At 36.5% G+C, this 17,106-nt stretch overlaps 2 protein-coding genes across 2 annotated transcripts in view; both read right to left on the bottom strand.

The window, feature by feature from the left end:
* LOC142351835 (dihydropteridine reductase-like) overlaps positions 1-11,892 on the bottom strand; it is a 131,767-nt gene extending 119,875 nt beyond the window's left edge. Inside the window, exon 1 of the mRNA XM_075404045.1 lies at positions 11,888-11,892. The gene's annotated coding sequence lies outside the window, so the exon portion shown is untranslated. The remainder of the gene's footprint in view (positions 1-11,887) is intronic.
* LOC142351834 (cilia- and flagella-associated protein 337-like) overlaps positions 1-17,106 on the bottom strand; it is a 68,275-nt gene that overhangs the window by 8,155 nt on the left and 43,014 nt on the right. Inside the window, exons 15-24 of the mRNA XM_075404044.1 lie at positions 16,139-16,222; positions 15,550-15,628; positions 12,143-12,297; positions 11,709-11,777; positions 11,240-11,335; positions 10,722-11,005; positions 10,075-10,208; positions 6,137-6,282; positions 5,767-5,868; positions 5,302-5,473 (exon numbers count right to left, since the gene is read on the bottom strand). Of these exons, the coding sequence (XP_075260159.1) occupies positions 5,302-5,473; positions 5,767-5,868; positions 6,137-6,282; positions 10,075-10,208; positions 10,722-11,005; positions 11,240-11,335; positions 11,709-11,777; positions 12,143-12,297; positions 15,550-15,628; positions 16,139-16,222 (1,321 nt within the window). The remainder of the gene's footprint in view (positions 1-5,301; positions 5,474-5,766; positions 5,869-6,136; positions 6,283-10,074; positions 10,209-10,721; positions 11,006-11,239; positions 11,336-11,708; positions 11,778-12,142; positions 12,298-15,549; positions 15,629-16,138; positions 16,223-17,106) is intronic.

Here is a 17,106-nt window from a genome sequence, read left to right on the forward strand (position 1 = left end):
TTTATGTCAATTTAAATTCTATTTTCAATTTTTTTTCGTAAGATTCTGGCAACGTATACTTGAAGCGACACATTTTGTGTCATTACTGAATATATGCTGTGGACTGAATTGGTCGGTAGGCAACTAGTCGTTTTGTTAACTATATTATTTACGTTTGTTAACTATTTGTTTTAATTAAAATTTAGTTTTCACTATTGATCTTTTCTGTATAGTTTTGTGACAGTATGAGTAACGAAAGGACTCATTAATTTGAGTAGTGTCAAAAAATGAACCATATCAATGCATTGAGCTTATAGCTAATGATGCTTTTTTTTACTGCTCACTAAATCTTTTCAAACATTAAAATAGAATTTTTAGTTGACCATTTTTCCTGTTTTTTGTTTTTTTAAAGCAAAAAATAAACATAAATTTAAGGTGTGCTTGGTTGGGGAAATCATGGTTTAAATCATTTCTAAGTTCAGTCAATTCTCAGAAAGTTTTCTTGCGATCAGCCTTGTGCCCACAAATCACCATGGCGCCCACGCAATTGAGTATTTGCCTTTTATTTGTTCCCAGAAACCCTCACAATCGGGTCTTCAAAATTTCTTCAAAATCAACCCACACAATCGGGTTGAACAGAAGAAATGAGCATTGTCCCCACTCATTGGGTGACAAACAAGTTCGCGCACAGCAATAACTGGGCAACTAAAATTGGGTGAGTCAATACTGTAAACTAACTATTGTGGGGCTGAAGGTGTTGTCGCAGGAATGAGTCTCATAACAGGGGATCTCTGGCGATCAGCATTGTGGCTGAAGCTCTCATTAAAGTCACTGAAACTCCTTGAGATAATCGATTGTAGGCAACTGATAAACCAGCTGGTTGAAAGTTTCGGTTATCGGCAAGCAAGGCTATACGTTTCAAAGTTTTTCGGACCAAATCTGAGAAGCCCCCGAAAGATTCAAACGCGAGTGGTACAAACTGGATACCTATTTCGGCACATTTTTGGGCATATTGTTCATATTTCTTATCTTCAGCATTTGTCAGAGCAAAACCACACCTCCTCGCCGCATCTGAAAATAGACTGGGCTGCAGTGGGGAAGTTATGGTTACGTCTAACGCAGATGGTTGTCCCGCTGACCAGCTGGGCAAGTATATGTCTCCTGGCCTTGAGTTATTATCTGGAATCAAATTTTTCTGTTCGCAGACGGGTGATAAGTTTGCGGTCGAGCAATCAGCAAATATTCTATCCCTCACTCTATCGTGCCGCGATATCATATCCCCCGACCATGACAGCTTAAAGCGTGATCACCCAGCTTGTCCAGTCTGCCGTTTTGACAGTAAGGGCACTTTCGTTCCTCAATGTATAACGGAACACCAATCCGATACTTCAATGCGGCTCTGAATTCATTTGGCTGAAGGTGAAGGCCCAGACTAGGGATTGGAGGTGCGGAAAGTCAGGCACCAGATAGAGGCAACGTTAGTGAAAGCAAACGAGATTTCTCCCGATTTGAAGTCTGATTACCAAGAAGGTCAGAAAAAGCAGCATCGTCAAGTGCCTTCTGAATCTTGTGTTGCGTATATTGGCTAATTTCTAGATTCTTCAGTTCTTCCACTGTTTTTTTGAAAATTTGATTGTCTGTAATTTTCTCACCGGTTATTTGTTCCACTAAAGCGTCTGCCTGCGATACTGACCCAACAAACGCCGCTTTCAATTGGTCAATTGCTTGTCTAATTCCAACGCCAGTTTTGCTTATTGGTAGACAAGCCTGCTTCCAAGCGTTGTCACTTATAAGGGTGCCTAACATATTCTCAAATGTTGTTCTCTGAAGCTTGTCAAAATCCTGCAAAATAACATAGGATTCGTCAGAGGGAGTGTTACATCGCAGGGAATATACCATCTTTGGGGCACCAAGACAGCTTCGAAGAATTCCAAGCGCACAATGTGGGTCGTCTAGGTACGCCAAGTTGTCGAGCAGTTTTTCTATTTTGTTGACTCTTTTTCTCAAAGATGGAGCAACAAAACTGGGATTGCCGATGGCAACGCCCAAGATCTCAAGTCCTTCTTTGATATTTCTTTTTACTCTGTTATCTATAGCGTTCAGATCAACGGGTGACCAAAGCTCACATTTTTCTATTCTGAGCTCCAAGCCGCATCCTTCACCCAAATGTGTCAACAAATTCAATGCTGTGCAAAGTTGTTGGTGGGTACCAGCAAGGATGCCATCATCCAAATACCAATTATGCTGTACTAGATTTGGTAATTTTGTTTCAATTTCTTTAATGATTGGCCACAGAGCTAGTGAAAACAAAAGCGGCCCCAAAGGATCCCCTTGTTGGACTCCCGATTGGCTACTTAAGTATGTGTTGTTAAAATGCAAATGACTGTGTTGTGAGTAGCAAAAAGTCGCAAAAGGGGCAACACTAGGTAAGAATTTTGCGACTGCTTCCAAAACCTTGCTTCTTTTTACCGAATTGAAGGCATTTTTGAAATCAATCTGCAATATTCCGGAATCTTTTGAGCTTTGCAGTTTTTCAAAGGAAACTCTTGTTGCATGTACTATGCCCTCAGCACCACCCTTGACTGCTACCCCCAATTGTTTTGTGTTAAAAAGATCAGCAGCATCTGAATTCGCTTCACGAGCTATGTATTAAGCCATAAGACGTCGAATGACTTCCCCAACAGCGATAGGACGGACCCCACCTTTCAATTTTTTCAATGCAGTTATTGTTGCACTACATAGCATAGGAGCAACGAATTCGGGAAGCTGACCCCTGCTAGCTAAGTTGACAAATTTTGTTAAACTAGTGATTGCTCGCTTTGATTGATCAGGGGCACCGCAGTTTACAGCATGCAGCAGATGCTCGGGACACATTTTCGACGGCCCAGCTGCAGTAAATTTGGAGAACGACTCGATTTGGAAGAATACTGATGCCTCGTCAAATTGATATGCGTTCGTGTTAGCATCTTGATCAAATTGGTGGTCAGGTTGCTTTTCCTTAGGGTGGAGCTTTTTCAGTTCATTCAACGTTGCAGCATTGTCAGGTGCGACGCCTTCAGAAGACAGAACTTTCGCTGCCCTCCCAAACTGCCCCTGCAGACAAAGAGATTTCGCGCGGCTTGCTAAGGCGTCTATTGACTCATTGCTAGTTTTATTTGACTGCTTCATTGAGGCCGCCTCGTACCACAGTGCAGCATAATCACCTGATTTCCATCGTTCAAGTCTGCTCAACAACTGTTTCTCTTGCTGATGCTTGTGTTTCTTGCCCCCACGATTAGACGCGCGTAGAACACATTTGCTAATTGCAAAGAGTTTTTCAATTTTCTATCGATTGCGCGTGTGAAATGCAAGTATCGATAACGGATGTTAGTAATTCTGACCATCTCACCCGAAACTTTACAGGAATGAACCCTAGGGTAGGGATGTGCTTACTGCTGATGGTTTCGAGATCTGGGAGTTCACTTAGATTTATATCTGTTGTAGCTAGATTTGGTGAACTCGCGGATTGCACAATCTCGTCCATTCGCTTCGCTAAATCGCGTGGTATCTTTTTTACTTTAGACAGTAAAGGCGTAAATTGCGAGTAGGCCCATATTGATTTGGAGCACACCATCTCATCGAAGTTCGGTCCCCACTGGTCATATCTAATTTTAGTTTTTCCAAGACGATGTTCGATAACAGATATGTGGTACAGTTTATCCTTTTTGTCGGGGTAGAAAAGTGTTGTTTTGGGGGGCACTTGAAAGCGGGAAGCGTTGTCATCAATTATTAAATTATTCATTTGCTGAGTCAGTCCCGAAGATAAATTGCATTGTTTTGCCCCCTGACTAAGCTCTGTAGTATTGTTAGTCTCAGCTAACGAAACCTTCTTGCTTTCTCTAGTTTTCATAACTGTTAACATTGCATGCGCAATTGCCTATCAAGTTTTTTTATCCCACCAGATAAAAAAAAACAAGGGCGGGGGTCGTTTTGGTTAGATCTCACCGGTTTGAGGTCCACACAAGCTGCTGAAGAACCACTACATAATTGATTTGCTCACGTGCACATTGCTTCTGATATGATAACAGCCAAAAAAAAGTTGGTGGGGGATCAATCTAGGGTGCTCAAGATTCGGTGTAAAATTTACTGTTATTTACTGTAAAATTTTCTGTAAGATTTACTGTTATTTGTTTGTTGTGTCTCGATTTCATTTATCGAAGTCATTCATAAGTTAATAACAAGGCTTGTCTGTATCTAACATTCCTTTTAAACTGATAGCTAGTGATAGATATCCAATTGTCTCCATCTAGTTTCACAGAAATAAGGAGAATTTGCGAGCTTCCTCTATATTTCGCTTTCTCTACTTTGACTTTATTGTTAAAATTGGTGTTCACAATTGGACTTATCAATTATTCGTATTGCTTACAAGACCAACTGACTTTCTAGGGGAGAATTAGAAAATTTTAGAAGGTGCCTGCTTAGAAGCAATTGATTTTACACTTTGTTTCAAATATAATACCATATTTTGAAGAAAATTTTCCCCTAAACATTGTCTAGTAGACATGTAATCAGTCTCATTAGCAAAAAGTCCTAGCTGCTTCTTATGTATGTTTATATGAATTGATAAACAATTTGTTAGAATAATGGTTAGACAAGATCCAATGTCAGACAAGACTTAACTCAATCTTGATTTACTCTTGATTACATAACTTGGGTAACCTCTATTTGAAACTGATCTGATTTGCATTATCAGTTTTTATTTAAAACCGAGTGTCAGAGGACATCTTGCTAACTTCTGCACTCATTCATAGGACTAAACTGGGAATTCAGAAAATCTTATCAAAATTAAATAGAGGCAACTTGTAACGAGAGACACTGAACTTTGAGATTTAGTCTGCAAACGGGATAATAGTTGATTTTTAGATCTCAACTATTTTTGATAAAGTTAGTTTTACACATGATCAAACTTTTTAGAGTTCATTTCAAGTCTGAATTAGTTCGAGTGTTAATTCTAGTGAAATAAAAAAATTTGAGAGACGTCTATTTTGTAGAGACGTCTGTCCTCTTTTAAGAATCGATCTATTTAAATGTCAAACTATGAACTACTTCTTTAAAAGCAGTCTGTCTCTGCTTCAATTGGTAGGCGATTTGGTGGGTAAGATTATGGATTAGAGGGTGCGCAATATTATGTGGATTTGCAGATTAGCGTAGTAATCTGACGTAGTAATCATTACAAAAGCTCGTATTGTAATGATTGTAACGGTAAAGAACCTTTTATAGACAAATTAGAACAGGATTTTTAAAGAATTTACAATGTGTGGATCTTTTGACAAGTATATTTACCATCGGGGTGCGCACAGAATTCAGCGCAAAGCTTTCCCGTGTTCGTGTTCCAGAACCTAACCCATCCTCCAGCCCCACAACTGATGAGATTGGCAAGTCCACTGGCCAGTAGCTTCTTACTTGTCATTCTGGACTCAATGAAGGTCAAAGTGGACACAGCGTACTCTTCACGCTTAAACAAAAACGTATTTGGTATTTTTTGTTTTTTGTTTGTTTTAATTATTGTTGTAGATGTCAGACATATCACAATAACCAGATAAAAACACTTAGATTTTCATCATTAAAATCTTTATCGTTAAAATTTTTATCGATAGTAGTGAAATATTTAGTGCTCTAGACGCGCATGGATTCCAATATATTTAAAAAGCCTAAAGGTAATATTATTAATCACGTGATAAATAGAGAACAGAAATAATGTTAAGTTGTTATCGTAAATCTTGGTTTTGAGTTGAATGAAACTCTAACCTCTTCTTCATTGACAGCCGCTGTTTTAGGAGGCTGACTTCTTCCAGTTGACATCATTTTGTCTGAAAGGATAGAATCAGGTCTGCTCTCACCCATGCTATCCTAAAAACACCTTTTCAAGTTTAAGTCCGATTGCAATTTCTTTACAAGATTGCATAAAGCCAAGCTATTTCAAGCACAACGAATAATTCGTCAAGACTTTCGTCAAAATACAAGACCAACAAGCACCCTTTGTTTATAAAAATGTGGACTTAGGAAAATTAAAGCGTTTTTTATAACGAAAGGAGAAAATCTGCCGCTATGACACAATTCTTGCTTTATCCTAGAAATAAACAAAAAGCACTGCCTAATTTTTTAATGAATCCTTTACCATTCCACTGTTATGGCCAGTAGGTCCTCCCCCTCCCCCACCAGCGCCAGAGAGAACATTGGTTGGCATTCTCTTTCTAGCTGTGAGACACTTGGATGGACTCTGGCTGTTCATGTTCCAGATAACTATCTCACCATCTAGACTACCTACAACGTAATGAAAAGCTCATATCGACCAGAGAAAGAGTTGGTATCGCAAAAATGTTGGCTTGCAAGATGGACATCCGACCTTATTCGCAGAACAATCAGAGCCGAGACATGAATTTCCATTTTACTCTATTCAGTACTCTGAAATTCTGCGGTTTTACTCGGTTTTAATCTGATCATGATTTAGACTTTTCACTAAGATATATTGGAGCAAAAAATTGTCTGATCTTTTGCTATCATATGGTGGAGCACGTCACAATTGAAGTCAAAGGGAAAAGTGTTAGACATCATTTACTTTGAAATTATATAGAGTTCCTGAAAATTGAGCTAAGACTTTGTGAATGAAAAATCAGCGCCTAGCTGATAATGATAAACAGATGACAGTTTTGTTCTGTTTCACTAAATAAATCGCTTCTATTTTCAACATTTTCAGCAGAACGTAAAACTCTTCGCTGAAAACCGAAAAACCACAAAAAATTATCTATAAAGGTTTCGAGAGCAAAAGTGCATAATACAAATTCCAAACATAAGTTTATAAATAGAACAAGGCGGCTCGGTAATGTGCAATGGCACATAAGGTTCCGACCCCGCCCATCCACAATTTTGGCATAATTGTCTACCAAATCAGGAACAGATAGAAAAACCCAAAAATTATTTTTTGCGAATCCCAAAAAAGCCCAAGTCTTTTTCAAAAAATTCTGTATGAACGATAAGATAGCCTCCAAAACAAATAACTAAGGGAGTAAAAATTGACGCATTAGATTGCTGTAAAATGTCAATATTAAGAAAGCGAGTCAAGGCGAACAGCAAAATCAAACAACAACAACAACAAACATTAATTACATCAAAAAATTTATGTCTCTCTTAAAAACTAAATTTAATAACAAAATCAACATACCGTCAGATAAACCTAAAACTAAACAAAAATAACTTATAAATCGTCAGAAAACATGTGCGACCAGTCCATAAAACGGTTTGGTAACAATTATACAAAAAAGAACAAAAACAGTAAAGTAAAAAAATTAACTTATTTTTTTGAAACAGTTAACTTCAAAGTAATAAATACCATTAGGAATCAATTAATATTACCACAAATTTACGATTACCACTGCTTCCATAGAAGGGCATTAGGACCTGTCTTTATTCATTTTTTAAAGCGGCTAAAAAGAACAACAAAGAACAAACAAAATTTCAATTGAAACTTGCCAGAAAACGCTGTCAAAACCGTCAAGCCAAATTTTGGCACTCAAAATATATTTGATTGCGCCTTCTTCAAACAGCTATAATGTAGTACGTGGCCATTCATTAGTAAGACTAGGTAACAAGTGGACAAAAAAGCGAAGTCCTAAAGTATGTAATACTTTTAACTTTTTTTCGAAACAAAATTACATTCAATGTCATGAAAGGCATTAATTACAAAAAGAGCTATTTAAATAGGGTCGTTTATTCATGAACAGGAAGCCCTCGAGACCTGTAATTATCCAGAATATTTCTTGCATCTACAAAAAAACGTCAAATATGACAAGAATCAAATTAATTTACTTTTTTTTGTGAAAAACCGGTGTCGAAGCCAGTAAGGTCATAACAAATTCTTTAAAAAAAAGATTTTGGGACACCAATCCCTTTTATTCCCTTGACACCCATAATGTCATATTTGACCTGTAATTAACTAACGAGATTAGTTAACAAAAAGAAACATAAAAAGAACAAAATTGCGAAGTTAAAAAGTTTTTTTTTTAAATTTTGGAAAACGATTGTTTTCAAAGTCATGAAAGCCATCAGCTATCTACTAATATCAGAATATCGGTTCTTCTAGTCTTCCATGAAAAGCCAAAGAAAGCTATCACTATACAGGAAAATTCATACGACCGAAACGACAAAGTATAAATGACAGTTAGAGACAAAATTAAAAAATTCAATTGATTTCTTCAAGAAAGAGGCGTCGAGGCCGTTATGATGTATATCTTTCAGGATTTTAATATGTTCAATTGTTCTTTATTCTGAATGCTAATAAGGTGACATGAGAACTGTCAATAATGTGATAAAGTGACAAAATTAGAAAACGTGAAAAACTGGCAAATATCAAAACAAACAAAAATCTGAAATCTTGTAGTATCAAAGCCAGAAAACAAAAACTTCAGGCTTAAAACTGCAACCGAGAATAAATGTTAAATCAGTAGAAAGAAGAAGCAGTCTTTCTTTGCTGACACTCAGCTGGAAGTTGAACAAATTAAGAAAAAAATAGAGGAAAAGTTAATTAAGCCATTATTTATTGAAAAGTCAATTATTTTTAAAAAGAAACGACCATAAATTTTCAATTAAAAAACTAAATGCATTAGCTTGGAGCTGCTTAGCAAGCGAATTGGTTGGACCTATCACTCCTGAGCTTTGATTTGATATGTTCTGTTCTTTATTATTAAAAAAGTCTTTTTTTAAAAAAAAAAGACCGACTGATTACAACCCGATTTTTTTTGGATTGTAACAGTCCAAGAATGGCCCAAAACTAGCCCTGCTAATACTTATTGTCCGTTAGGAACAATTGATTTTTCGAATGTTGTAGATATAGATGATTTGTTAGTTGAAAACTCAAAATAAATTCTGCATTTTTGATAATCAACGAGTAAAGTTAGCAAAAAACGGCTAAGTTTTAACTACAGTGCACTCTCAGCGGACTCTGAAGTAGAAATAGCCCCCCTCTGAGTCTACAAAGATTGTATGAGTGTTGTTTGGGGGTGTACTGTCGGCAAATTTAATCAAAGTGGACTAAAGTAGCATATTTCGTGCTGTTTTTGATGAAAAAAGCAAAATTTTGAAATGTTTATCCAGATTTTTTGATCAAAAAAATTAAATCAAAACAATCAACAATGCTTGTTCGTCTTCAAAAAAAAATCAACGATACTATTCTTAAACATACCCGGCAGATTGCCGGAAAATAGCCGCCGTTGATTCCAATAAGCATGATTGGGATTGAACGAATAGAATATATTGAAAAAAAAAAGATTTTTGTACAAAAATATTTTTTACGTCCGATTTATTTTGCTGGCATTTCGTAGTTGAACATACTTCTGTTTCTTAGAGAGAGGCTACAGGGGCTACTATCAACACCAATAAGCATTAGAGGTGGTAACTAAGACTTATAGGAATGACGTTCAAATAGCGGGCATCTAAAATTGGGCTTTATGGGTTTATCCCGTTTCTATTTCTGACTTCAATTTTTTATACCGACTCTGTTCATTTTGAATTGCTTTGCTTAGCAACTGATGTTCAAATTCACTTTTAGCAGAATGAGAGAAGAGAGAAACTAGTCTAGAGAAGTCAAAAAGATTTCACGCAAAATGTCGAAAAAGCGGCAAAATGAAAAAAGCGAAAAAAAGTTTGACGAAGTAAAAAAAAAAAATACGAGCGCAATAATAGCTGGCTGAGAAGATGAGGGCGGCTATTAACAATTATAACAAATTTTAGCAAAATTGACGAAAATTTAGGCAAAAATTCCGGAAAATGTGAATAAAAACAACGTGAATTCACTCTTCTTTTCTCAGAAGTTTAAACCTCGATAACTCCCTGTAGAAAACGAAAATTAAAAAAATCTTTTTAATTCCAGATTCTACGCTGGACGAGCTTTCTAATGATACCAGTCTCAACTTTCTACGATGAATATATCGAGCGGCGAAAATTCACGGAACAAAAAAAACCCATTTGAGTATATAGTTCCTTCCCCCTCAAGAGGGTCGGAACAAAAATTGATCTCCTAGAAAAATAAAAAAATCATGAAATAATGGAAGAATAGGGTACCAGTGGCGAGTGTGATCGGAGAAGCGAAAGCGGCAGTGACGATATCTTCAGAGTGGACTGTGCCAGCCTTCCATTCCACCCTCGTGCCAATTGCTCCGTCTTCCACCTCACCGGGGCGGAACATACATACAGTCCTGTACAAAACATTAGATTTGAGCAGACAAGAATTTTATTCGAACGTATTCTAATTTTCAATAGTGTCATGCGACTATAAGTAGGCACATCCACTGTGGAAACAGACCAATTTTCAATTTGAGCATTTTTCTCTTAACTCGCGCATCAAATGTTCTTCACCGCTACATCAAATGCTTTTAAAAAATCTCAAATATGCGCATATATTATATTCTTCTTTGTTCTTTCAGGTTCTATCTATGAAGCCAATTTCAAGTTGAACAAGTAGACAGTTAATCTAACGAGACTATAATTTAAGCTATACCAGGCTTATATTAGACACAAATTAAAATTATGGAATACAGAAGCTAAAAATTAAAAAAAAAACTCAGCTCATACAACGAAAAATTCAAAACAAACGAGAGCATCTGATCTTTATTTTTTTTTACAAAAAATGTCAGGGAACAATCTGAAATGGCCGTTATTGGCTGAAAAAGCAGGCAAAACAAGCAATTTGTTCCTTAAGTACTCCGTACCTTTCCCAGCCGACAGCAAGAATTTCTCGTTTTAACAGAATCACATTCAAGACTTCAGCGGGTCGGCCTCGTTTCTGGGAAGATGCGTGAACAACTTTCCTCTTAGTGACAGTTGAGAATGTATTCTGTGCTGCTGCTTCCTTCAACTGGGCTTTGCTTGCACCTGAGACCAATCGATCTAGGGAAGCGGCTCCCAGGGCAATGACGGATTTGGAGGATGCGTTGTCTTCTTTTTCGACATCAACGAGGAATGTCCGGCGGATGTTTCCAGCAACGTCCCATTCCTGAAACAAATTCAAACTGTATAATCTCCCGAGTTGAAATTTAGTCCAAAAAAATTTAAAAATGATTGTGCTTGACCGGTATTCTAGGTAAAAACGTTTAAAGCCCTTGTCTTATTTAAACAGGTGAGATCCTTTATGAAAGTTTTTTTTTTACCGGTTTTAAATTATAAGGTAGAGCAGATTGTTTATTTTTTTTCTATTGAGCCTCCTTCTATAACCTATTTCAAGCATTACTTTGATACTTCCGTCAGATGACCCAGTGAAGAATCGAGTTCTCTCCTCATTTAGAGCCATACAACTGATGTCCATTCCATTGTGCAGAGCCGCAAACTGAAATTATCACAAACACTTAAGATCTGTCATGCCCCCCCCCCCCCCCCAAGAGTTCAACCCACGTAAAAAATATGACTTGTGAAACAATAGATCCAAAATGTGCAAAGAACCAAAACATAGATTCAAATCAAATTGATGAAAAGCCCAAAGTTTGTCTGCTTAATTACCGCATGGAGAGCTTCAAATTAGTTTAGATTAAGTCAATTTTTGCTTTGCTAATAAGTTGGAAATGCTAAAATTTACGCAATAACTGCGCAAAATTCATTTGAGTCTTTTCAATTATTCGATTGAAGGAATACAAAAAACGAGAAACCTATGCATCAAAAAACTTTTAGTGAATAAGGGTTGGAAAATGAAAAGAATTGCGTACTTTTTTGGATCTCTTCCCCGTGTCAACTCTCCACAGATATATATTGCCTCCCAGGTCAGAGCTGATCACCTGAATAGATATATTCAATTTGACAACTAAACTGTGATTAACTTCATGATATGTTTTAATTTTTTCGTATGAATATATTTTTGTTCATAAGTATGAGTATATTTTATGAATATTTAATAAGGGTTGCCAATAAGATGCGGGACTAGCCACATGAATTTTATAAATGCGTTAAAATATCTATGATAAAATTTCGCATTGCACCATAAAATGAAGAAAATTCAAAAGGTGATACAGATGATCCTCAGTATCTATCAAAAATGAAAATGATCGTTATGGTTATATAATACACAAAGTCACAAAAGGCATAACACTTATACAAGTTTGGAAATGCTCCAAAATCGATAATCATATTTGATTATATTTACCTGGTTCTGGTCGAGAAATCTAGCACTGGTGACTGGCTGTTCGTGACTAGTAATGGCACTCTTAGCTTCTGGCTTTAAAGCCATAACTGACAAGACAGCATCTATGGAGAACAACAACCGGCTTCTCTCTGTGTGAAAAAAGAGCCGAGCACTCACTGAAACAAAAGTTGTTAGGTAACTAATCAAATATAAATAGACAATTGTTGAACAGATTGGGCGCTGTCTCGTTTTTCACACCTATTTAGTTAAGATTTGTTCTTGGGTCTCACCCCCATATCATTTCACCCCGATTTTTTCACCTTTCTATCATTTAACCTCGATCTTAATCTTTTATAAAATTAGGACTATTAAATTAGTAAAACAATCGTTTGGCCATGCCTCAGCTGCCCATTGGATTTGCTATGAAACTATCACATTCGTACATTGGATTAAGCTATCTGCTTAATTATTACAAAACATGCCTTTAATGTCGCTTGCTAATTGGCGGGATGAAATGATAGAGGGGTTAAATAATAGAGGTGTTAAATGATATGGGGTCAAGATATGCGGAGTTAAATGAATCGGGGTGAAAAGAAGTAGAACCGATTGAACAAATTGTTGAAGCGATTGATACCGTTAAACTATTTTGTCCAAATGCTCGTTATTTTTGGCATATTTTTGATATTCAAATGAGAGCAACTTTAAGGTTAGTAGATAAATTGCACACTTTGGAACAAAAAGCAAACGTTTTCAACTATTTTGTTTGAATCATATGATTACACACAAACTAAAGTACTTAATAACGTCTCAGATAAAGAAGGCAACATCATTCGGAGTTTCTTTTCAATGATCTTCCAAAAAGAAATAGAAAAAATAGCCTTCGATTAGATTAGAAACTAGAAGTAACTATGCTACTGTTAAAATAAACATAAAATGTCTGACAAAAAACTAACATTGTAGTTTGATGCGTTCTATGAAGCAGAATTGGCATGAAGCCCATAATTGTACATCTTTCTTTACATGACAATTGTACATTTTTACCGACTTCCCAAGTTTCCACTTCCAAAAAAATTAGTTGTCATAAAGTTGGAAAATCTGCAAATAACTGAACAATCGAGAAAAATTTGGCAAAACTCTTGATCCTTTCGCAAACATAGAAAAAAAATCTCCACGTTTTTTTATCGTACAATTTAGATGAGGCACAAGAACAAAAATTAGACCACGCTGTTATAGAGAAACACTGCTTACACCCAAGTCGGATGCAATGTAGTTGCACTAAGGGGGTTAACATGCACTAATTCGGTATAAATTAATTTGGTGCTAGTGGGCGGAGATCATTGAGGCTGGGTAAAGAAAGACAAAAACTATCAAGAAACAGCTCAATAACGAAAAAAACATATTTTGAGCCCATATGACTATATGGAACTAAAATTAGATCTTAATTCGAATAAATTTATTCTTGAGAGCAAGAAAATTGCTTTAGATAATAATAATTTTGTTTCTGCGCAATGGCAGCGTTAGGCTTTTAGACTGCAGCTCAGCTGTCCTTTTTCTATAATTCCCCACATCTCAGACCGTACATTTTGTGAGCATGCATGCTCTTTTATGGGGACTATGGCCACTTTTTCGGCTTCTGAAACTTTCACGTGGTACTATTATTGCAGCCAACATTGCAGTCATCCTGAAGCTATGGTGAAGTAAGAGCTCATCATTACACAGAAAGTTTTACGGAGGCAGGAGACCGAACTATCAATCATTGGTGTGTGAATCACACACCTTACCTCTCGGCTATCAAGCAAAAATAATTAGATTGAACAATAAAAATGAACAAAGGAGATTTGCGGTGTCAGAATTACGTGTAATAGCGACAGCTAATTTGCAAACAGATTATTGAACAAAAATAGCAAAGTGCATTGGATATAATTGCATTGGATAAATTGTCATGTAACCGATATTTGCTTGCAATTATCTTGAGCTTCGGAGTCCAGCCGTACTGATTTCTGCTTTCTACGCAACTTGGCGCAAATGGTCCGTGCACTTAAAACCTACAAAGGCTCAAAGGGAGGTAGCAACACAGACATTGACAACCTCCGGTTTATCCAGTTTTTCAGGACGAAAAGTCAGATTACTTAATCGAGCGAAACGGCATTCCAGAACGAAATATCAAAAGGGTCAAGCAAAGAAATTAGCATGAAAAAGACAGAAATAACAATAATAATTGAAATAAAAACGGCTCGGCATCAGTACTATGCAAGAAAAACAATGACACAAAATTAGGGAGAAATATATGTGCTATCAATAGTAATCAATAAGGACGTGAAGTAATACATGCTTTTGAGATAAGGATTGCGAGACCTGCACGAGCGAGGTCTTTGCATCATTCGCAAGTGTTAAGGGCGCTAGAATTTGTCGCGGCCATAGAACAAGTCAAAGGAAAAATTTTAGTTCCTCGAGCACGCATTGAGGACACTAGAACATGGCTCCCTTGCTGGGTTTAAATCATGTTTGTCAAACAATTTTCACCCTTTCAAATTCCTGGTACCACGAAGAAAAATTCAATCGATTCAAAAATGTACATCTGACAGGAAGAATAAGCGGTACTAAGGTGTAGTAGTTAATACCTGGAAAAATCTAGCCAGAAACAACTAAACTGCAAATTGAAAAAGAGCATTCTTGTGAGTTTGGACAAATCATCATTTACGTCTTGGGGCGTAATACAATCACAGGGAGAAAAATTGCCTGTTTACAGAATGAAACAGGTTAAACAGCTTAATTATTTCAAAATTAAAAAAAAATTACAAAAAAAATTAATTTTCATTACCTTTATTTTCAACAAGATAAGGCTCCTGAGTTTTAAATCTTATATTGTCAGCCATTTTAATTCTTCTACGAAAGAAGTGGGTGGTACTGGAATGGCCAGCATCTAGCCCGGAACCAATTCCAATTGAAAGTTTATGGGCGATTTTCAATCAGCGGTAACTTTTAAAGGAACTGTGTTGGAAACAAAATGGATTCAGCCGTCGTTAAAAACTGGTATCAAAAATAAACAAACCCTCTGCTAGATGTTTAAAAGGCAAAAGGCGTAATGTATCATCACTAGTTAACTGGTTCGAACTCAATATCTTGTTTCATTCGATGTTTTGTCAACGTTTTCTAGGATCTTTTTACGTGCATAGGTCTTTTTTCACGTGTATAGCATTAACCCAACGCACCCCCATTGCAGCTTAAAAATAATATTAAGAACCCTTTATGTGTTTCACACCTCTAAATCATTCGAGATATATGATTTGAAAGTAACTGTTTGAAACCGATGAGTTTGTCCCGATTTAATAAGACTTTTAGAACTATAAAAAAAACTTTATTTACTGAAAAAAATTACGTCCCGAAAAAAAATTATGAGAATAATGAGTAAAATATTGATATATTACCATCTAGTCCTGGGGTTGTCTGAAGTCCCGCAATCCTCTGCAACGAAATCTGTTGGGCCACATCCCACACACGCAATACCTACAAGTTCATCAGCAACAGACAATATATCAACCTCATTTTTGCAGATACCAACAGCTCCGTTACCATAAGACCCTCTCCATCATTATTAAATGGACTCAAAGTAAAATGTATAAGATCGTTGAAACGCTTGTTTTAGGTATCTTTCACTTAATCTACGAAAATTTGAAGTATCATTTTGATTAGAATCTTCGAATGTTTATCGAATTGGAAGTGCTTAAATATGTAAGTTCCTAATTTAATCACTTACCATGCATTACTAACCACAATATATCTTGTTGCGGCAATAAGATCAGACAAAGCTGAGAAATGGAAAGTTTATGAGAAATGAGAAAGTTGATAATTTTGGTAATTTTGATAATTTTGGTCAATCCTACTATAGTTGAAATGTAAAATAATGACAACATCAACAGGGTGAATAAAAATTATTGCGAATTGAGAGATTACAATTTGCAATAACAGTTGAAATCTTTTAATCAACATTAACTATGAATTGAATAACTAATTTACCCTATCTTTGGAGAATGAGAGAATGTGATTCCGTTTCTTGTTGAACTGAACAGCAATCACAGCTGCCATGTGTCCACGTAAAACCTGTAATGACATTACAAGAACATTTGATATCTTCACTATGAACTAGCAGTAGGCGGACCAAACTTGATCAAGTTGGTCTAACGTCAATCCCAGAGAATTTCTTTTTTTTATGGATTACTAAAATCATGGAAAACATGGGAGACGAAAATCATTGAAAACTAAATCGATAAAAAATGGAAGAAGGTTGGTAGACTAAATATACTTTTTCATAATAATTGTAAAATTATCAGAAATTGAGTAATTACCGAAAAAAATTCTTTGGACTTTAACCTACTTGACTCAGTATGCGTTGCATCTGTCTCAAAATACAATTTCTGACGTCCTCTTCAGTTTGAGCGTTGCACAATATAAACTCACAATTATAAATTAGTTTAAAAATCATACAAGCTCTCATTGTATTTTCAGACGCGACAAAAAAAAATTAAAGTGCATTTTACTGGTTTCATGTGCCGTTGGATATGCAACCCCACAGCAGTTAGAGCCTCTTTTTATTTGGAAAAGATTAGAACGCATACTTGAAACCGTTTCGTTTTCCATTGTTTCTCCATATTCACAAAAATAATTTTATAAACAAAACCGATTAATAACGGGTGAATTGTTCTGAAACGAGTGGGGAGCGGTTGGTTTCGTCATTAGCTAGCTGCAGCCTAGGGAGACCAGCGTTAACTTGTTTGCGTGGAGTGGGGTGAGATTGGGAGATGGAGGGGAGGATGGGGGTGAGCGCTGTGAGGGGGGGGGGGGTTACGTGTAAGTAAGTGTGTGCGCGCGCGTGCTTGTGCGAATATGTATGCCCTGCGCTTATGTATGTGCGTGTACATGTGTGTGTGTGTGTGGGGATGGGGTAATAGGGAAGGGGTCAAACTCCAAAAGCCGACCTTTAAACG

Source organism: Convolutriloba macropyga, chromosome 13 (assembly GCF_964194025.1).
Source record: "Convolutriloba macropyga chromosome 13, txConMacr16.3, whole genome shotgun sequence".
Taxonomy (NCBI): domain Eukaryota; kingdom Metazoa; phylum Xenacoelomorpha; order Acoela; family Convolutidae; genus Convolutriloba; species Convolutriloba macropyga.